The sequence below is a fragment of the Amphiura filiformis genome, chromosome 20, assembly GCF_039555335.1.
Source record: "Amphiura filiformis chromosome 20, Afil_fr2py, whole genome shotgun sequence".
Taxonomy (NCBI): domain Eukaryota; kingdom Metazoa; phylum Echinodermata; class Ophiuroidea; order Amphilepidida; family Amphiuridae; genus Amphiura; species Amphiura filiformis.
Genome location: NC_092647.1, coordinates 36634562 through 36658217, shown reverse-complemented (window position 1 = coordinate 36658217; position 23656 = coordinate 36634562). Strand labels below are relative to the sequence as shown.

The following is a 23656-nucleotide window of genomic DNA, read 5'->3' as shown; positions in this document are numbered from 1 at the left end:
TTTTTGATTCCCGATTGAAAGCCCAACATGGGTTGATATTAATCCAAAATGTTAAATACCACGTCAACTGATAAAAAAAATTCCCTACTGGGAAAAGTGTACACTACACCGGACAAACATGAAGACAGTTCGGCGAGAAGCTGTGAGAGACCGAAGGACCAGAAGTCAACTGCTCACATCTGCAAACCCTCTGCTGCACAGACATAGCCAAAAAATATATCGCAATCAAAGACTAAAGTGTCCATCCTTATAGAATGCCATTGGCTATTTTAACGTGGCACTTTCGTGCAGTGAGATTAAAAATAAATGCAGTGCCAATTAAAAATCCGTGCTTAACATTTGCAGTATAGAAATGCTTGAAGTGTCTTTCTTACGCCCACATTCAGGTAAAAATATCAAATATTTCTCAAGCCAATCATTTGAATTGTTCATGGCAGTTTCAAGATTGTGATTTGTGTGTGTGTGAGTGTCTGTTTGTTTTGTTTGTCCTCGTCTCTGTCTTCCTGTTCAATGTCTTATGCGCCTTGCTTTGTTTCTTGAAAAGTTGAAAAAAATAAAAAGACAAAAAAAAATATTTCGTGCGATTTTAAGGGCACTGAACACTTTATTATAGGGCCCAATGCATATAGAAACAGTTTGGGAACAGCTACACAAGAGCAGGCGCGGAGAAAGGGGGAAGAAAAGGAGGACAAAGAGGAGAAAATGGATAAAGAGAAAAAAGAGAAGAGAAAAGGGAGCAAAAGGATATGAAAAACGTTAAATTGCATGGATGTCTATTAAAGTAGAGGCGGATCCAAGTTTTGGAAAGTGGAGCCACTCTTGAAACATTTTCCGGTTCACTTCGTTTGCTCGAACACGACTCTATTAACCATTCTTGAAGAACCCGAGGGGGATTGTATCTCCTAAGATTAACAAAAAAATGGTAAAATCGTACAACAAAAATGTTCAATTTTTTCAACAGAGAAAATGAATTTCATCTATTCTCCATAATACTGTTATAAGGCTTAAACTGAAGAACTTTGGTCAAAATGTATGTGCATAAAAATGTACGTACTCTAAAAAAAGTTATAAAAGGTATACTAGACCATTTCGAAAAATGCATGATATTGTACATCAATCAAGCGATCAGCATTGATGTAACCATAAAATATCTTGACACATAATCGATTTTGCACTTTTGCACTTTGTAAAAAAAAAAAGTGTTTAAAAATGCTGCATGAATATAATCGCCGTAACGTCGTTTATAACTACCAAACAGTGGCGTAGCTCCGGGTGGGCGAAATTGCCTCTGCGTAGATGTTTCCTCCACTTCTAGTCTTCCCCTTTTATTTTTGTATCTTTTCCTTCCTCTTCAACTTCTTCCCTTTTCCTCTTTTTTATCTCCCTTGACCCCATTTTACACTCGTCTTCTGCGATTCACTTATAATCAGGGGCTTTCAAATGTTGAAAAAGGTATTGAGACCCCAATCATGAAAAATTGGAGAAGAACTATTTTGCACACATTTTGTCATAATTGTCTAAAAAGTCTCTTACAATGTTGTAGGTGTCCCGAACAAAGGTACAAACTCGTATTTATCATAAGTAACAGTCATCAAAGTTAAAGCTTGAGTGGAGATAGATAATAACAATAGTTGCGGGAACATATTGACCGTCCCTCGTACATTGTAATTTGAGTTTATGGATATTTAAAAAAAAAAGTTTCTGGTTTGGACACCCGTACACTTTTTAGTGTAAAAATGGTGTACCAAAATGGCTTTAATTTTGTGGAGCAAGCGTGACGCTATGGCCCTTCCACCCCCTCCCTTACACACCCATCCCCAACCCACCCACCCCGCACACCTCTTTATGCTTCACTACGACAGCATTTACAAAGTCCGTCCAGAAATTAAATTTTTATTTACCGGCGTGCAGTGATCATTCACAACTAAAATAGCCCCTGGCCCTTGCTGATTTGACTGAAGTTCACCAAAGGTCACCATTAGGGCAATTCTGTTAGAACACCATAAGTCTTCTCCTTATGAAGACTATGTATCATCAAACATTAAAGGTTATTTGATTTGATTGTGCTGAAAGTTAGTTCAAACTTTTTTGTGTCTGATAAATAATAATAAATTTTTTGAGTATGGTATGAGGGTCATTTAAAATTTTCTGCCTCCACCCTCATTACGCATTTAGTAGCACTTTCATATTTTCCATGATTGTAACCTGGGTCATACAAAGTTTGTGAGAACATTTTGTTTTAATATGTTTTCCCATTTGTTATAAGCAAAGTACACATGAAATTCGGTTTGCAGAAATGGTAAAAATGGTGAAAAACAAAGGTAGATCAAATTTAAGTTACCATAAACTACGTGTTATTTTAAAGAAGCTACCATTTATCGATCTAAAGTTATAAGAACTGAGGTAGATCTTCCTGATTGACCCCCGGAATTGATCCTCATATATCTGTTGCCTGAATATTTGAAAAAAAAAAATCAAATATGGGGTATGGGTGATGGTGTGTAGCGGTGATTGGTTTGTGGGTTGAATGTGTAGTGGGTCTAGTGGGCACATAATGTTTGCCATTGAGTTTTGTTTTTATATTTAGATCCGGGAATCTTACCTCCATGGTTTGGACGAAATCTTCTGTCGTGTTTATTGAGACTGTCTTCCAGAGTTGACGAATTCAATAAAGCAGATGATCTGTAGCAAAAAAAAATGATACCAACTTAGATAAAATCAATGCAACCTGCAGAGGTTATAACGGTAATAACTCTTAGTTTGAGGGATCAACATTTAACCAAAAAAATCACTTCATGGGAACAGAATACCACACAATGTCATTTTTATGTAACTCATTGACCCATTTGTGTTATAATTATACTGGCTCTATAATGACATCCTCGATATCTGTTCAACTCATTGACAGATACCAGCATCAGGAGGGAATTCAATTTTTGATCAATTCTCTCCAGGTAGTGAAACGTAATGACAGATTTTCCAGCTCACTAAACCGCTCTTATAAGCGCTCATGGCTTTGGTTAATCTTTTAAAGTCAATCATTTGCGCTCATTCAACGAACATCCATAAGGATGTGCATGTTTGTACTTGTTTTGGTATCACTGGATAGATAAGACCTGCGTCTGTCTCTGTTTACCCCAGTGAAGGGGTTTTGGTGTACATCCATAAACGGGTTGGTACAACCTCATATAACCTCTATACCATGTATACCGAAACCCTTTGCGTATAATCAAATAATGCGCCAGTAAGGCAAGAGTTAACGATTCATGATTGCATACATAATTCATTTGTTGAATGTGTACCGTGGAAAAATATATCTTTAAATGAGTAGAAATATTTCATAAGTTTTACTGCTTTAGAATAGTAATAATAATTTCATTTACTTTGTGCATGGACTTGACCGTTGGTAACATCAAACTAGTACCTTGAAGGGCCTCATTATTTCGTTGAACGTATTGTATGATCAGTATTAAGAGACAAGAACTGAATACTAAATGCAAAATTAAAACCACGATTTAATCCTTTTATGACGAGGAGATCAAAACACCCATGGTTTCTGCAGTAAGCTTTTCCATAGTATAAAAAGTATCTTGATCTAGCCATGCACAAACTATCTATAATAATTGATGAAATTTAAAGGAAAAAAAGACAAGAAAGAATAAAGAATAGGAAGAAGATTTTAAACATTAGTTTATAAATGAGGTAAAAAGGTTATGGACCTTCAGATCCAACGTCGTAGTAGGTTAATTGAAGATCGGAATGGATTGCCGTGGCGGTAATCTCCCTTTATTTCAGCCTCATAGGTCAGTAAGTCTCTTAAAGCCTTCAAAGCTTAGACCGACTGATAATAAGCTATACCACAGATATTGGAACACACCGGCCTCTGCTGCTTATAGAAAATCACAACTATACTCTTCCATTTATGTATTTATTTATTTAATTATTTTTGTTTCGTTCTTTCACTTTTTTTTTCAAACAAGCGCAGTATACTTTCAAATGATAATAACTGCCAACTAATGATACTAACGTATTATAATCATTGTTGTAAATCTACATATAATAAAATCACAATCAATATCTGTGCAACTCTAAATCATTTTTTTAATCATGTAGTGTAGTGTTGTTATCAGCACCGTAACCTAAATAAACCAGCTTTTATACATGTATGTCACTATGTTCATCATCCTGTCTTCGCCGCATTATTCAATTTCATCTTCAAAAAATCAGCTAGTGATCATCATGGCCTACACATCTCTAATAAACATGTATCTGTACTAAATAGCCATGCTTGTTTGGGTCGTCAATTGGGGTCATTTTCAAGCATGTCATGCACATTGATTACTTCGCGAGGATCTTTCTGGGGAGTGTTATAAAGCCGGCGGCATACATGCCTCCGAACTATGCGGAGGGAATCAATGCTCTTAGGGTGATGAAAATATCGGTGATGACACAAAGGGTCATCATCAGTATGAATTTAATGCTTACGACCAAGATGACCACCAGGATGAAGATAATTAAATGACCTAGGACGCTTGTCAGATGTGTTGTCAACCCGCAATGTTATGTTATAGTTTTCGTCAAACGGCTCCTACTGTGACATGATATTGATCTTGTTTGCTTTAGACGTGGAATCCTGATAACAGATATCTAAGCAAATTATAGGAAACAACGTCAACTAGAAAAGCTTACATCTGTAGATAAGGATGTCTAAAATAATAAAGAAATTTCGTATGCTTTTTTTGTGTATGCTCTTTGATTCAATTAACGTAATGTTAACAAATAATAGATAGAAGTGGTATAAATACATGTTGTGATGTGCCATGTACATGTAATTTAATTTGATCAACAGCAACAAGAATACTGGATAAGTAAAATTCTTAAACAAGTGCATTTTATTGATTGCGATTGATTGTTTATGTATTCATGTTTATTATGGAAAAAAATCCAATCATACTCTACTTTTCATCGAAGATTAAAGTTTTATTAACTTATACAAACAGTGTGTTGTTGTGCATTCGTGTGGAAACTAGGATAAGGTGTATTTGACCTTGAGTCTATCCTGCTCGTAACTATGTACATTAAACAGTAACCTAAATAATAAGGAATTTGGCTAAAATGTTTTAAAATTGAGTTTTGGGAATTAACCACAGGGTCCGTGCACTCTTTATAGTAAATAGAATACCAAGATTATTATGTTCACAAATAGGGAACTTGCATCCATGTTTATGATAACAGTGGACAAAATAAGATACTGAGCTTCAAAACTAAAGGTTTCAAAGTATTATACATAACTATTTAGATTTGTGAAGCACATTATGCCTTTCCTAGGTAAAGTATGTATATTTTCACATTTAAACATCTGACAATTTAAATTAGTAAAATGTTCGTTCACCCCTTTTAACGATACATACTACAATATTATAGCTCGATTTGAGCTTTGACGTCACGTTCCAGGGTTTTAGTGGAACCGGGTCATTGTACACAATCTATTTTATATTCAAAGTGTGAATGTGCACCAGGTGCGTCCTCTCGCTTCTGGTTTACGGGAGCGACATACACGTATATTCATAAAGGTGGCATATAGATCTCTTAAATAGTTGGAGATAACATTATATATATATATTATAAAAAACCTTGCCTTCTTTAACTTCAAATCAAAACAACTCGTACATAACCATTACACATTTGATGAATATGAACATACTTCATTTACTACTTTAAATTCACTTACGATACAATACGAACTATTTAATTTCCTGTCTGGCTGGGCAGATATGTATCCACGATATGCATCTGAATGTATTACCATTAAAATGCCATTTAGTTGTTAGCATATCAAAATGCAAACGTGCGTACTTAGTTTCATTTCTTGTTTTAGGCATCCCATTGTCAGCTGATATGAGTTCTATTTTCACGATTGACTACTCTAACAAAAATAATCTTGTTCTTAAATTCAGAAGCTTGACCCCTTTCTCTATTTATCGAACAGAGTACATTAGCGTCAATATTGCTGAAAAGAAAAACAAACGTTTTTAAAATTTCAACAAACCCCCCAAAAAAAACAACAAAAAAAACACAAAAAACCCAGGTATACAAGAAACTTTAATAAGCTATTCTTGTGGGAATTGGTGTAAAGATATGTTTAAATGTTACAAATCACCATGTATACATCATTTATAAGCCTTTCAATGAATTTAATTAATAAAAAAAACACTCATGGGCGGTGGTGATTTGTAAATCATAATCTCTAACGTATGCAAAGTCATGTTATTGAGTTACTTATCAAACATAATCAGAATAACGGTCATAAATTGATCAAGAACATCTTTTATTTTTGACCATCCACCACGAAGTGGTAGTAAAGTCGGCGCTAGGACATTTTCTGCTTATTGCAGATTTTAATAGAATGCACTTTCAGCTTTAAAATGACACCTCAACCAGATTCATCGGACATCTGGAAGTGAAGTTATGGTTCATCAAAGGTCAAATTCCTCATATATTTTACATTGAAATCCATATACTGTTTTTGATTGTATCTCAAAATGGAAAATGCCGACATTACGACCAGTTTGTGGTGGATGGGCACATTTGTACTTTTATATTTTTGCAATATTTAGAATCAGCTTTGTCCATTTTGATATCTCTTGGTGATAACAAAATGCCACTTTCAATACATCGCAAACATTTTAAATTGTATACATCAGGTTACTGGTAAAGCTTCAGGCTTAGATAATAACTTGGTAAGAGCATGCTTAAAACATGGAATGTTGTACTACGTGGAACGGGGTCACTATGACTCATATTAATTTGAATAACCGAATGGGAAATAGTAATATTAATCCCTTTTTGCTATCGAAATGTCACTAGAACTTTCCTTGATAAGAATAACTTATGAATCAATTATAGCCTATTATATTTCAAAATAAAGTCAGGTATACTTACATTTGATAACACATGCATTAAATAACAACGCCAGTCAAACAGCATGTGTATCTGCTATTTTGTGAATTATAAAAATATGGATTTAGTTTCGGTCTTTAACAAGCTGGATGATTAAGTAGAACGCATACGTTGGAGCAAGCCCACAAATTAATTTTAGTACTCCGCATTCAAAATCTTCTTAAAATGATAAATATGTTTGAGATAAGGTTAATAACATTCAACCCTAAGGTCGTTAACTCATATTTGACCTTTTTTTAAATAATAAGTATTAATTAAAAATATGCCTACTTCAATTTAACCCCGTTTAGTAATGGAATTCGGATATCCTCCAAACGCACTTACCCATCTTAAAAGAGACATTTGGTCGCGTCTATCTACTCCATTCTCTAACTATTAATGCAACAGTAGTCTGAGTTTGTGGGTATTAATTTTGAAGTGTTTTATTATACCAATATGAACAATTTGGACTTTCCTGTAATAATAGTGTTATGAACGCATTTTTTCCAAAGCCATTCAACTTAAATAGCTAATAATATTGTTATACTAAGCAAATTGTGTTGAATATTTAAACTAAGGTCATAAACAAAAATTGCTCTAAACGTTGCACAATTAATGTAACGTAAGATGTTGACGGATCTCGGTCAGCTGAAACTCTCTTAAAAGCTTGTCCCAAGTGTAACCGCACTTTGGCCGAATGAAAGTAAGATTAAGCCCTTTGTCAGCTATACAAAAAATAGGACTAACAAAAACAAAAAAGGCACAAGCGGGAAAGGGTATTGACACATTTAATTCCGAAAATGGTGTTTGTTAATAACCAGATGGATAATCTACACCGAGGGAGTTTCCTAAATTGTAAACATTTAAATCATTACTTTAGGTGGCAAATTGCAAAATGTAAAACACTCTGCCCAATGCGACATAAAATTTCGACGGGATCTCGGCCAAGTAAAAACTCTACGATTGTCCCGAGTGCAATCCGTACTTAGTCCAGATGAAAAAGATCAGCCCTTTTTGCGGGTAGCGAAAGAAATATAAATATGGAAAAAGGAAAGGTTCAAGTTATATTGACGATTACATAACCTAATATTCTGTAAGAGGGTAAGGTTGCTTCGTTTACGGAAAGTAATAGTTATAATTTGTGTTCCAAGTTAAATGTCGGATACGTGCTGTAAAGACCACAGGCCCTGTAAAATAAAGGTCCTAAACGCCGTGTCGGAGTCCAAGGTTCTTAGACAGCAATTCTTCATCTGTGCCACATATGCGACCTCAACATATGACTTAGATGTTGGAACTTGGAACTTTGCAATTGTCACGGCGTTTAACAGTATGTTTCGACTCTATTTATAAATACGTATTTATAAACACGCACGTGACCCATGGGTACGACATACTAAGACCACCAAGCGTGAACAAATCATCTTGTACTGACCACTATACAGAAAAGGATAGGAACTGTGTAGAGATTAATATCATCAAATTTAAGTATTACTAATGAATAGCAAAATTATTACACATAGGGGGGATTCCGAATTTGTAATATGTTATCAAAAAAGTATTTGACGACGGTAAAAATATTCAACGACGGAAACGTTTACAATATAATCACAAAGTTGAACAAAATAGACAATAGTCCCATGTTAATGTTGTCCCGCTTTTGCGTAACTAAATGTGAGGTGTTTAGGTGACTATTCCACTGATGCGTCACTGCTTTAAGAAGTTATTGGACATCTTTGTACAATTATGACCTACATTGCTAATGTTATATAGGAACTAATAAAAATGTTATTGCATTTATGCCTTCGTAACTATAATAATTAGGAATTTATTACGACTCAAGTGTTTGAACATTACTTACACCAAAGTGGTCAGCCACCGCACGCTCCAGGCTGTCCACATTATTCGGCCACTCCCATGCTGGACAAGGCTATTAGGTATTACTATACTTGGCAATCCTTATATTATCCGGCTGATTACACGATTACATCCAAAACATTAAAGAAGCAATGAACTTGTAGATAATGTATACCCATGTTTTATATTTTATATTAATAATGCATACTTTTAATTATTAGCATGGAATATTTTTCGTACTAAATATGGTATTAAAATGGTATATCGTATTCCACATTATGATCAGATCAGATTTGGTACAAGTGCAGCACGAATCGCCTAAATATGTACAATGCTTGCTTATTTTTAGGGGTAAAGTATAATAGTCTAATTACAGAGTAGAATACTCGCGCAATAGAAGTGTGTTTCGATATTGTGATAAACGAGCATACTTTTGTTTCAAGCTGATTAAATTATATATAGCTTCTTATGCTAATATCAAATTAATATTTCATCCCTAAAATTCACAGGTGATTTTTTTTTTGGTAACGCCCCCTCACAAAACGCTAATCAGTTAACCCTCGAGAAATGGTATGGTTGGCCACATAAAGAACTCTATAAATTCACCAACGAATGAGATTAACCGATATATTTTGTGTACGACACAGCTGATAATCCAGACCAAAATAAGCCAATATGAGCAAAGTGATTTCTCAAACACGTCGTGTAATTACGTACAACAAAAGATAGAAATCGAAATTAATTCGATCTTAAGAAGATTGCTTTTAGTAAAGCAGTACTTCTGTCGAGATGTTTTTCTTTCTCCCAAGTGATTTGTAATACTGGACATCAGCTGTTACTTACCAAGCCATTACCTTCTCCGTATATTTTTATCAACGCATTTGTGATGCTTTTATAACCCACTATCCGACGAGTGGACAATTTGTCAAGAATAGGGCCACAGTATTGAATTGTTTATGTGTAAAAAGCCTTTATGTTAGCTTAAGTGTTTATAATGGATACTCTTGGACGAAGCACCTTATATTTTAAAATTACTTTATTGATATTTTGTCTGATAAATTGAACACACAATGTTTTCCGTTTAAAAACTGTCACGATTTAATGTCTGGAACATTTATTTCTTTATATGATCCATGAAACTCGTGTATGTATAAGAGTCCCTAATAGGCTATAGCTTGTAGCTACTGTTGAAAGCCATTACTTACTGAATTGCACTTTTAAGTGGTTCATGTATGACATACTATCACAGTGTATTTATTATATACATGTCTAATATAATATGACGCTTTTTTGTGATGTTAATGTTACAAGTGAAACACTTGCACGTTTGTATGTCTTGATTGGTATTAAAAGAAGTGCAAATATTGAGGTTGGTTAATAACCTAATTAGCAGTTATTGAGCATTACAGGGTACACATTGCAGTACGTTGATATAAGGTGGTTTTTTTTTTCATTTTTGATTAGCGGGTTACAAAGACGCATGAACGAAGCTAATCATCATTATTTTCCCCTAGCACGTCCCTATAAATCTGATAGATCAGATGAAATTTTAAACGGAAATTAATGGTAGAGTTTGTTTAAGCAAAATATAATTTGACAAATATATTAAACCAGGAAGTTTTTCCCTTACATTGGATAATAATCAACTCTCTGTTCATAATGTATTGGATTAACTGACCCGTCAAATACTAGCCAAACAACGAAACGGAAGCAACACAGACTGGTCAATATCAGATTATGGATCGTATTGTTGTTCAGACTCAGGTTACAGTGGTATTTAAGATACAAATGACAAAAAAATTACCTTTCTAGGATCAAAACAAGAAATAGTCTGATAAACACCGACTGAATCGATTACAACAAATCAGAAGCTGATTAAAAACAGTAGCAACCAAAACAACTAACGCAGTAGAACCACCACCACCACCAACATGTAATGACGAAAAATGACTATGAGTGCGCGCTTAATGGTAAAGATCAAATCTAATGCAAATGCAAAGGTTCACAAATAAAGTTAATTCGTTTTATATTGTACAAATTAGATAAACTTCTCTTATCTAGAGAACGGAATATATATTCAAATTAAAAGCAAATACCATCAAGTTGCATTGTATATTTTAAACTCTCTAGTGGTTGTTCAAAATCGTTGACACACCAACGAAAATGATCGCAGGATTAAGCTTTGAATAACACAAGCCCACTATCCTACCAATCGATGATATTATAACCATCAAGTGATACCCTTTTGAAATGACTTAAGATACGGGCACTGAGAAAAGGTTTACTTAAAATGTATGGCTTTGTAGACTTGTAATAGATTTCAATCAGATCAGTATCTGATTTAAGAACCGGGAGCTACTACCACCACCACCACCACCACCACAACCACCACCAAAAACAACAACAACAACAACAACAATAACAACAACAACCTAAATAACGAAAAATGACTATATTACTCCCAGTGCGCTCTTAATGGTAAAGATCAAATCTAATGCAAATATGTTTTTTTTTCCTGGCAAAGGTACACAAATAAAGTTAATTCGTTTTATATTGTACAAATTAGATAAACTTATCTTATCTAGAGAACGGAATATATATTCAAAATTAAAAGCAAATACCATCAAGTTGCATTGTATATTTTAAACTCTCTAGTGGTTGTTCAAAATTGGCGTTAACACACCAACAGATATGATCGCAAGATTAAGCTGCCCACTATACGGTATCCTATCAAACGATGATATTTTAACCATCAAGTGATTTAAGATACGGGCACTGAGAAAAAGTTTACTTAAAATGCATGGCTGTGTAGACTTGTAATAGATTTCAATCAGGTCAGTATATGATTTAAGACCCGGGAGCTACTACCACCAATAATTGGTACAATCTCATATCTTGTGCGGCTCCAATCTCTTTATCATTCCTGATCTACTGGTACAATGACGTCTCTCACTGATGTGCATCAACCGAATTAGTTACCGTTACTTGCACATGTTTCTAGAATATTGTTGGAGCGATTATAATATGACCATATATTGTTTGTATTATGGCTGCCACTTTCCCTCTGGTTTATTTAATGCAAAAACCGTGATACATGGTCGAAGAATTAGCTAGTAAATTAAATAATGTGTCAATAGAAACTTTAATCATTACTTTTGGACTCAATTAGACGATGTCAATGAGTACATAGACATTACGTACCGTTTCGCTCGAACCAAAATAGATATAAATTACCTTTATCAGGAAAGGATGCGAATGTCAGAAGCACCTGAAGTCGTATTCTTTGTTAAAACAAACCATCTACTACTTCCCGGCAAACAATAAAATGAAGGAGTGGGAGCATGCTTTGGTCTAAATAAACTCCTTGTATTGAAGATTAAACATATTTCAAATTGGACGTAGTTATTTTCCAGGATTCAAGCAGTTAAAATCAAACATAACCTCTTGACAAGAAATGATAGTATTGCATTTGCGAAATTTACGCATGAAGGTGCATCTTGGACAAGACGTAAAACATTTGCAATGTCAATATTATTTATATTATTTATTTATTTATTTATTTATTTATTTATTTATTTATTTATTTATTTATTTATTTATTTATTTATTTATTTATTTATTTTTTTTTTTTTTTATTATTTATTTATTATTATTATTAATTTTTTTTCTATTTATTTATGTATTTATTTATTTATTTATTTTTTTATTTATTTATTCTTTTTTTTTTGGGGGGTTACACACCAACAAAACTTTGTCATCCTCCTATTGGTCTGTTTCGTCATGTATCCTTGAGTAGAAGACTGTTATTCTGTGTCACATTTTAGTAAATTCACCAGTGTGTAATTCACTAAGTAATAGCCATTTACTACGCAGGTAGTTGAAACTGTCATAATTAAAATTAGACTGTGTCTCCTAAGCTCTGCATCTGCTTTCTGTTATCCCTTGAACGTAAAAAGCACACAAACAAACAAACAAATAAATAAATAAATAAACAATCAAACATTCCTTCTCATTTTTACGTCGCTTTATTAGTGTAATAGATTTTCTAATAATTTTCTACAAATTCCCCCGTAATATTTATTTAGATCTAAATGTGCAAATGAACCTTTTGATGAGGTTTTACCAAAGAAAATAACTGTGAAGGCAAAATGGACAAAGTAACGCAACACAGCTATGTATTTATTTCAGGTTGTGCTCATGTTTGTATAATATGGACATAATTTAATTGAATTAATACATTTGCCTTTTAAAAAAAGTGCTACGAAACGTATATTTTTGTCATTTTATAAACTAAGATTGGGACACACTAATGTAGGTCTGCAAGCAGCTTTCAAAGATTCCCCAGCATTTATTTGTTACGGTTCAACATGCCTAGGGAGTTCTGGATTAACTTTCCCGAGATAAAGTCGGATTACTCTATTCAACCCTAGGCAAAGTGACACAAAAATTTAAATCAAAAGTGTAAAATAAAAAAGTAGCCATATCTTATTGTACCATTTTATTGTAAAACTGCAAAACATTCTGCCCAATGCGACGTAAGATGTTAGCGGGATGGAGGTCAGTTGAAACTCTTCGATTGTCCCAAGAGTAAACCGTACTTTGGCTAGATAAAAGTAAGCTGACCCCTTGTAGACTAAGGTAGAAAGTAAAATATGAAAAATACTCGTCCTGACATTTACACGACCTTAAATCCATGTTATATAGTCTATTTCTTTTTTCTGTAACGTGTAAATTTAAAATATCATCTTCACTGAGATATTTTGGTTGCCATTTGATGCTTTACTGCCTTTAAGTAATTAGTGAGCGTCTTTATTTCTCTAAAAACATACTTTCTGCTACATCCATATTCTGATGCTGTACGAACAAATATCATAACCTTTATGCTTTCGCAATTCAGTGTAAAGGAGTTTATTAAGATTCGTAGTAGTCTTCAAAAATTACGACACTAAATTGGTCAGGCATCTCACGCTCCAGACTGACCACATTATCCTGCCGTGAACATCCTAGACAAGGCTTTTAGGAATTATCTTACTTAGCAATCCTTATGTTATCTGGTTGATGACATGATAGCATCTCAAACATTAAAGAATCAATTGATTGAACTTATATACAGAGGGATTTAAACATAAATGTGAACAACTTCACCAATTTCATATATTTGCAGAGATCATAGAAAGAAACGATAAATGTCCTTTAATACTAATTCTGATATGGAAATACGTGGTTTTAATTAGAAGTTATCATATTTTCAGCACACGGAGTGAAGTTTATATGCTTTCTTTAAATGCCCAAAGAACCAAATACAACTATCATGACAACATTTACAGTAAAACCCAGATAAACATGTTGTTATTACACATTATTAATTCAGTAATATTGATGTTCAGTTACAATTACAACGATTGCTAAATCTGTCTTTGCATGCATTGCTTGTTTTATAAAATAATTCATGTAATAAGGTATTTTCCCCTTGAAAGTACAATTAAAATCAAGCAAAAATCAACAGTGAAAATGACTGCTTTTGCAAGCTGGTTAAGAATAAGAGGTTAAATACAAGACTGTTATAGTCTAATCAATTTGCTTATTTATCAATTATTCTTATTTTTCTATTTAAATAAACATGTTCAATTTCTGTTGAACTTAAATTGTCGCAGGCATTACTTGAGTGACCACAATAAGCTGAAGAACAGAAAAAGAAAATACTTATTTGTTTGCAACGGATTACAACGATTATTTTTGAAATTGAGTACATTTCCTTTAAATCATTTTATTAGCAAGGAATACTTTCCTTTCAATTCTTGTTAAATAGGTACCGAACAATGACAATTTGATATCGTATTCCATACTCTGATCAGATATGATACAAGTAAAGGAAGAATCACCTGATTAACTACACTCATTGCTTATTAAAAGTACAATTGTCTAATTACAGTGTACGAGCAATTCAACGATGAGTGTGTAGATATTGTGATAATTGAACACCCTGGGTGGAACTGGTGAAAGTAAGGCTTCAAATTAATATTTTCTTCCATAGAATGAATTCACAGGTGATCTTATTTTTGGTACCTCACATCACTATAACTGCATGTATATATATATATATAACCATCGAGGAATGGTTGGTCACGGAATGAACTCTATAGATCACCAACGAATGAGATTAATTTTTTTTTTGTAACACAGAGCTGACAATCCAGACCAAAATAAGCCTATGTGAACAAAACATGTCCTGCATATAATCACGTACAACAATAGAGGAGAACGGATTAATTCAATCTTAGCAAAATTGCTTGTTGAAAAGCAGTACTTCTGTCGAGATGGTTTTCTTTTTCCCAAGTGATTTGTAATACTGGACATCAGCTGTTTCTTGTCAAACCATTTACTTTTCTCCGTGAATTCTTAACAACACATTTTAAATGCTTTAATAACCCACTCTCCGACCATCGAACAGTAGTGAATGGTTTATGTGTAAAAAAAATTATGTTAAACCAAAGTATTCATAATGGATGCTCTTGTATGAAGCACCTTACTTGCATTTTAAGAAATTACTTTGTTTTATATTTTGTCTGACAAATGGACATTACAATGTTTTCCATTCAAAAACAGTCATGATTTACTTTCTGGAACATTGACTTTTTTCACAATCAATGAAACTCGTGTATGTATAATAGTCACGAATATAACTCGTGGCTTCTGTTGAAAGCAATTACGTACTCAATACCACTTTGATGTGGTGCATATATAGCATCTATTATTTATGATACAACATGCTGAATAATGTTTCTGAAGATCGAGGTTAAAAAGAGTGCAAAAAAGTAGCTTGGTTAATAACCTAATTAGCTAGTTAGAAAACCTAAATCGGTTAATTGCTCAATTTTAAGAAGTTACTGATATACATATTGTACGACGTTGATGTAAGGTTTTTTCATGTTTAAATTCGGTTACAGAGACGGTTGAGTGAAGCGAATTAATCGTCATTTGCCCATTAAAGGCTCAAATAGTACAATGAGTACGTACTTTCGTAAAGAGACATTGTAAATGTGTTCAGCTGAAACAATAAATGGAGTTCATACGGTATAAGTACAAAATATACAACAAACAAAGAACCAAACACGACTACACACACCCTTACATACATAAAAACACGCAGGCTCAAGTTTACTTCAATAGGGCCAATATATCGAAACAGGAGATTGACCCTTACATTGGATAACAAGCAAGTCTCTGCTGACAAATGTATTAGATTATCTGTGCGAAAGTCACGAAACAGACAACTGAAGAAACACAGACTGTTCTATATCAGATTATGGATCGATTGATTGTTCACAATCACGATGGCGGTTATTTAGGACACTAGACACAACAACAAACAACAAATAGGATAAGAAAAAGAGAAAATAGATACAACAAACGCCGCATTAACAGGAATCGATCAAACAAAATTAGGGAGAAGTAGATTAAAAACAACCACAGCAGCAACGAAAACAACGAAAACAACACCAGCAGCATAACTATACAGTGCACAACTTATAAGTTCCCCCTAATGCTTTTTGAAATAAATCGAAAATTAATTAACAAAATGTAAAATTGTAAAAAGTTATGAGTAACCTTGTTTGTTTTACCAATCTGGGCCAATTTGTAGTGTCACACATCATTGCGTTTGGCCATAATGGTTCATTATGTAAAAAAAGAGGGAGTTTTAAAAGTTGCACCTTAGTCCATAGGAGTCAATTGTCAAACAATACAGTATGTTAGGCATGTCCATGTGTTTGTAAAGAGATAAAGTGGTGAAAGACAATTTCAGATACAACTTATGAAAATCGTAATGTGTAAGTCAAATTTGTTTGGGAAACGAGCATGACATAATTTATTGAAACGCAATAACTTACTAGACATTTTTCGACGGGTTTCAGCCAGATTCACTATAGACATGTCCTGACGAACAGTCGTGACACGTCGACGAGGTGCTCTCGGCTGATTTTTCACCTCTCCTGTCAACTGAAATTTTGTTCTCAATTTTCGAATTGCATTAGGCGCAACTCCCATACGACGAGCAATTTCTTTCACCGGTACATTTTCATCCAGCAAACCTATTGCTCTACCGCGAAGAAATTCGGGCAAACGCGGCATTATTGAAATGTGACTTTTCACATGTGATGAACTACTGGCGATGTGGTATATTCTCACTGCAGTACATATCCCTTCCATCTCAGACATGTATCATTAAAAAGAAAAGAATAAAACACCTGCTTTGCTCTTCAAGAAGAAGAAGAATACCAAAGATTAAGGTTTCTTTTACAAACACATGAATATCCCTGGCCTGCTGTATTGTTTGAGAATTGAGTCCTATGGGCTCAGATGCAACTTTTAACACTGTTTAAAACGGTCTCCTTTTTTTACATAATGAACCATTGTGACTGAACGCAATGACGTGTGACGCTACAATTTGGTCCACATGTGTAAACCAAATAAGGCTATCCATATCATTTTACAGGTTTGCATTTCGTCAAATAGTTTTCGATTTATTTAAAAAAATATGTAGGGGGAACTTATAAGTTGTGCACCCTATAGCATAACCACCAACGAGAACAATGTCAACAACTGGCTCTCCAATAAAGCTGATTCGTATTATAATTAGTATCATTTCCAATATCTTTTGCCAAAATATACCGCAAATGCCATCAAGTTCTATGTGTAATTTAAAACTCTCTAGGTATTATATAATTGGCGTTTACTACAAAACGGAAATGGTCACTAGATTAGTCTAACGAAAGCCCAATAACCTGCAAATCGGTGATAGTATATTAACCACCAATTGTTTTGTGTTTAAGGCTACAGGGTCGCTTGTCAAATTACAACATAATTTCAACATAATAAGTATTTAGTGCACCTATAAGATAAAGGGCTGAGGATTCTGATTTAGTGTAAAAGTTTTATTCTGAATCAAACGGAAATCTTTATTACAGCTGTTGTAATTATTAACCACATTCAAGTACTCAAGTTTTCAAATTCACTTTATTTTAGAAAGCTTACTATCAACGAATTTAGTTTAAATTTTGGATACACGTCGCCAACACAGCGGCGAAATATTGTTAATATGTATATGTACCACAGAAATATTTTCTGATTACTTCCCAAAGCTGTGCTTTTAAGTGTTCCTCACTTGGCAAAAACGGATTAGTTCAAATTTTGTATTGTTGATCCATATTTTTTTTTCAATTAGCAATGATATATCACTGATTTTCCACGAACAATGTTTCCATGTTTCCAATGTCACCAATACCTATTTTAGCTTTGTTTGTCAAATGAATTCAAAGTAGGCAGTCTAATGTGTACTCGCCATTTACATTTCAATGTTGTATTTTATATGTCCACTATACATCATCAGACTAACCAGACATAAAAAATCAAAATCGATGCCTTACTTATGATCATATTAAACACATGTTGTTTTAAAATGGATGCCAGAAATTGACCTCAATCAGACGACCTATAAATTGACCTATGATAATCTATATCCTTAGAAGGACCCTTGTTTGCATTGGAGGTGTTGAACAGTGTATTTTAGCTTCATGAATGAGCAGTGGCGTAGCCAGTGGGGGGGGGGGGGGGCAGGGGGGCCGGTTCATGTAAAGGCTTTGGTGAAAACAATAGTTTAACAATAGACTGTTTTTTACCGAGGGTGACAGAAAAAAGTGGATAATTATAAATAAAATAATGAAAAATTGTGAATGAAATTGAATTTTACATTAAAAAAATTGTGTTTTTATGTTGGTACCGCCTATGAATCGCCTAAATAAGTACAATGCTTGCTTATTTTTAGAGGTAAAGTATAATGGTCTAATTACAGAGTAGAATACTCGCGCAATCTATAGTTGAGTGTTCCGATATTGTGATAAACGAGCATACTTCTGTTTCAAGCTGATTAAATTATATAGCTTCTTATGCTAATATCAAATTAATATTTCATCCCTAAACTTTACAGGTGATTTTTTTTGGTAACGCCCCCTCACAAAAGTCTAATCAGTTAACCCTCGAGAAATGGTATGGTTGACCACATAATGAACTCTATAAATTCACCAACGAATGAGATTAACCGATATATTATGTGTACGACACAGCTGATAATCCAGACCAAAATAAGCCAATATGAGCAAAATGATTTCTCAAACACGTCGTGTAATTACAACAATAGATAGAAATCGAAATTAATTCGATTTTAAGAAGATTGCTTTTAGTAAAGCAGTACTTCTGTCGAGATGTTTTTCTTTCTCCCAAGTGATTTGTAATACTGGACATCAGCTGTTACTTACCAAGCCATTACCTTCTCCGTATATTTTTATCAATGCATTTGCGATGCTTTTATAACCCACTATCCGACGATTGGACAATTTGTCAAGAATAGGGCCACAGTATTGAATTGTTTATGTGTAAAAAGCCTTTATGTTAGCTTAAGTGTTTATAATGGATACTCTTGGACGAATCACCTTATATTTTAAAATGACTTTATTGATATTTTGTCTGACAAATTGGACACATAGCATTTTCCATTTAAAAGCTGTCACGATTTAATGTCTGGAACATTTGTTTCTTTATATGATCCATGAAACTCGTGTATGTACAAGAGTCGCGAATAAAGCTTGTAGCTACTGTTGAAAGCCATTACTTACTGAATTGCACTTTTAAGTGGTTCATGTATGGCATACTATCACAGTGTATTTATTATATACAAGTCTAATATAATATGACGTTTTTTTGTGATGTTAAAAGTGAAACACTTGCACGCCTGTGTGTCTTGATTGATATTAAAAGAAGTGCAAACACTGGGGTTGGTTAATAACCTAATTAGCAGGTATTGAGCATTACATGGTATACATTGCAGTACGTTGATAAGGTGTTATTTGTTTTGTTTTTCATTTTTTGATTAGGTTACAAAGACGCATGAACGAAGCTAATCATCATTATTTTTCCCTAGCACGTCCCTATAAATCTGATAGATCAGATGTAATTTGAAACAGAAATTAATGGTAGAGTTTGTTTAAGCAAAATATAATTTGACAAATATATTAAACAAGGAAGTTTACCCTTATATTGGATAATAATCAACTCTCTGGTCATAATGTATTGGATTAACTGACCCGTAATACTAACCAAACAACGAAACGGAAGCAACACAGACTGGTCAATATCAGATTATGAATCGTATTGTTGTTCAAATTCAGACCGGCGGTTACAGTGGCATTTAAGATACAAATGACAAAAAAAATCTTTCTAGGATCAAAACAAGAATTAATCTGATAAACACCGACTGAATCGATTACAACAAATCAGAATCTGATTAAAAACAGTAGAAGAAGTAGCAACCAAAACAACAACAACAACAACAACAACAGTAATGACGAAAAATGACTATATTACTACCAGTGCGCGCTTAATGGTAAAGATCAAAATCTAAAGAAAATATGTTTTTTTCCTGGCAAATTCAGGTTCTCAAATAAAGTTAATTTGTTTTATATTGTATAAATTAGATAAACTTATCTTATCTAGAGAACGGAATATATATTCAAAATTAAAAACAAATACAATCAAGTTGCATTGTATATTTTAAACTCTCTAGTGGTTGTTCAAAATCGGCGTTAACACGCTAACGAAAATGATCGCAGGATTAAGCTTTACAAGCCCACTATCCTAGCAATCGATGATATTATAACCATCAAGTGATTCGCGTATGAAATGACTTAAGATACGGGCACTGAGAAAAAGTTTACTTAAAATGTATGGCTTTGTAGACTTGTAATAGATTTCAATCAGATCAGTATCTGGTTTAAGGACCGGGAGCTACTACCACCAATTGACCTTATTCCCTCTATCCCACAATGCACTATTCCAGGGGGTATGACGTAGTTCATCAACCTCATAGTTCGTGTGCATCCGATGGTCTTTGCCAGGCCTTTGCAATTATTTTGTCTTAATATGGGCATACTGTTTCCATATATGCGGATTATCGTAAAGGCCATCGATGTTACTAATTATGCAATTATTGAATACACGAGTGATGCAGTTACGGAGCGAAGCAGAACATCTGTGTAAGAGATGTTGTTTACATTTTATTCTCATCTCCGAAAAAAAGTGAAACGGAGGCCGACAAAAGATCACTGCGTGTCCCGTCATTAGTTTTTCACCATTAGGTCTATAAAATGTATACATAGTTAGGTTTCAATAACAGGAAACTTTTTTGGCGACGACACCATGTCCATGAGGCATAGAAATGTTGTTTTTTGCCCCCGAAAGGTATTAGGGATCGTGCGCCATTATCGTGATTATCGGGGATTCCTTTTTTGTGATGAAGGCACCAGCCGAAATGTCCGTATTCCAAAATGTAATGAACGTAACTCTGTACTCCCCGGGGAGATGATGTATTTTGCGACACTCATACCCCCCTGGAATAGTGCATGATGGGAAAGAGGGAAAAAGGTCTATTGGTATAATCTTGTGCGGCTCAAAATCTCTTTATCATTCCTGATCTACTTGTACAATGACGTGTCTCACTGATGTGCATCAACCGAATTAGTTACCGTTACTTGCAGATGTTTCTAGAATATTGTTGTAGCGATTATAATAATGACCATTTATTGCTTGTATTATGGCTGCCACTTTCCCTCTGGTTTATTTAAATGCAAAAACCGTGATACATGTTCGAAGAATTAGCTAATTAAATAATGTGTTAAGAGAAACTTCAATCATTGCTTTTGGACTCAATTAGACGATGCCAAAGAGTACACAGACATTACGTAGCGTATCAGTGAAAAGATGCGAATGTCAGAAGCATCTGCAATCGTATTCGTCGTTAAAACATACCACCTATTGTTTCCCAGCAAACAATTAAATTAAGGAGTGGGATCATGCTTTGGTCTAAATAAACTCCTTGTATTTGATTAAACATATTTCACATTGGACGTAGATATTTTCCAGGATTCAAGCAGTTAAAATCATAAATACCCTCTTGACTAAAAATGATAGTATTACATTTGCGAAATTTACACATAAAGGTGCATCTTGGACAAGACATAAATCCTTTGAAATGTCAATATTATTTATATATTTATTTATTTATTTATTTATTTATTTATTTATTTATTTATTTATTTATTTATATTATTATTATACAAATGAAATTACCACATCGCAATACAAATTTGTTTCGTATGGATCGTTTACCCATACCCATGTTGTAAATGACAAAGAATATGTCTTGAGTTTTGATGCGCGCGCAAGAGGAATTAAAACTCAAGACATATTCTTTGTCATTTTACACATTGCAACTGACGAGTGTGGATGGGTCAAACCATCCATACGAAACAAATTTGTATTGCGATGTGGTAATTTGATTTGTATAATAATAATATATTTCGCTCCTATATTTTATAGTTGAGCACTGTATCTAGTGATGGTTTCACTATAATTTTTTACTATTTATTTATTTATTTTTATTTTATTTTATTTTTTTATTATTTTTTTATACATTTATTTATTTATTTATTTTTTTGGAGGGGGTCACACACCAACAAAACTTTGTCATCCTCCTGTTGGTGTGTTTCTTCATGTATCATTGAGTAGAAGACTGTTATTCGGTGTTACATTTTAGTAAATTCACCAGTGTGTAATTCACTAAGTAACAGCCATTTACTACGCAGGTAGTTTCAACTGCCATAATTAAAATTAGACTGTGTCTCCTAATCTCTGCATCTACTTTCTGTTATCCCTTGAACGTAAAAAGCACACAAACAAACAAACAAATAAATAAATAAATAAACAAACAAACATTCCTTCTCATTTTATTAGTGTAATAGATTTTCTAATAATTCCCCCGTAATAATTATTTAGATCTAAATGTGCAATTGAACCTTTTGACGAGGTTATACCAAAGAAAATAACTGTGAAGGCAAAAGGGACAAAGTAACGCAACACAGCTATGTATTTATTTCAGGTTGTGCTCATGTTTGTATAATATGGACATAATTTACTTGAATTAATACATTTGCCTTTAAAAAAAGTGCTACGAAACGTATATTTTTGTCATTTTATAAACTAAGATTGGGACACACTAATGTAGGTCTGGAAGCAGCTTTTAAAGATTCCCCAGCATCTATTTGTTACGGCTCAGCATGCCTAGGGAGTTCTGGATTAACTTTCCCGAGATAAAGTCGGATTACTCTATTCAACCCTAGGCAAAGTGACACAAAAATTTAAATTTCAAATGCAAAATAAAAGAATCCACAATTTATTGTACCATTTTATTGCAAAAATTGAAAAACATTCTGCCCTAATGCGACGTAAGATGTTGGCGGGATGGAGGTCAGTTGAAACTCTTCGATTGTCCCAAGAGTAAACCGTACTTTGGCCAGATAAAAGTAAGCTGGCCCCTTGTAGACTAAGGTAGAAAGTAAAATATGCAAAATACTCGTCCTGACATTTACACGACCTTAAATCCATGTTATATAGTTTATTTCTTTTTTCTGTAACGTGTAAATTTAAAATATTATCTTCACTGAGATATTTTGGTTGCCATTTGATACTTTACTGCCTTTAAGTAATTAGTGAGAGTCTTTATTTCTCTAAAAAACACACTTTCTGCTACATCCATATTCTGATGCTGTACGAACAAATATCATAACCTTTATGCCTTCGCAATTCAGTGAAAAGGAGTTTATTAAGATTCGTAGATGTAAAATTACGACACCAAATTGGTCAGTCATCTCACGCTCCAGACTGACCACATTATCCTGCCGTGAACATCCAAGACAAGGCTATAGGAATGATCTTACTTAGCAATCCTTATGTTATCTGGTTGATGACATGATAG

At 33.7% G+C, this 23656-nt stretch overlaps 1 protein-coding gene across 2 annotated transcripts in view; it reads right to left on the bottom strand.

Annotated features, from left to right (window-relative positions):
- Nucleotides 1-23656, bottom strand: part of LOC140142772 (glycine receptor subunit alphaZ1-like) — a 312910-nt gene that overhangs the window by 249965 nt on the left and 39289 nt on the right. For both annotated transcript variants that reach the window (XM_072164764.1, XM_072164763.1), the window contains exon 2: nucleotides 2603-2682. In XM_072164764.1, the coding sequence (XP_072020865.1) occupies nucleotides 2603-2682 (80 nt within the window). The remainder of the gene's footprint in view (nucleotides 1-2602; nucleotides 2683-23656) is intronic.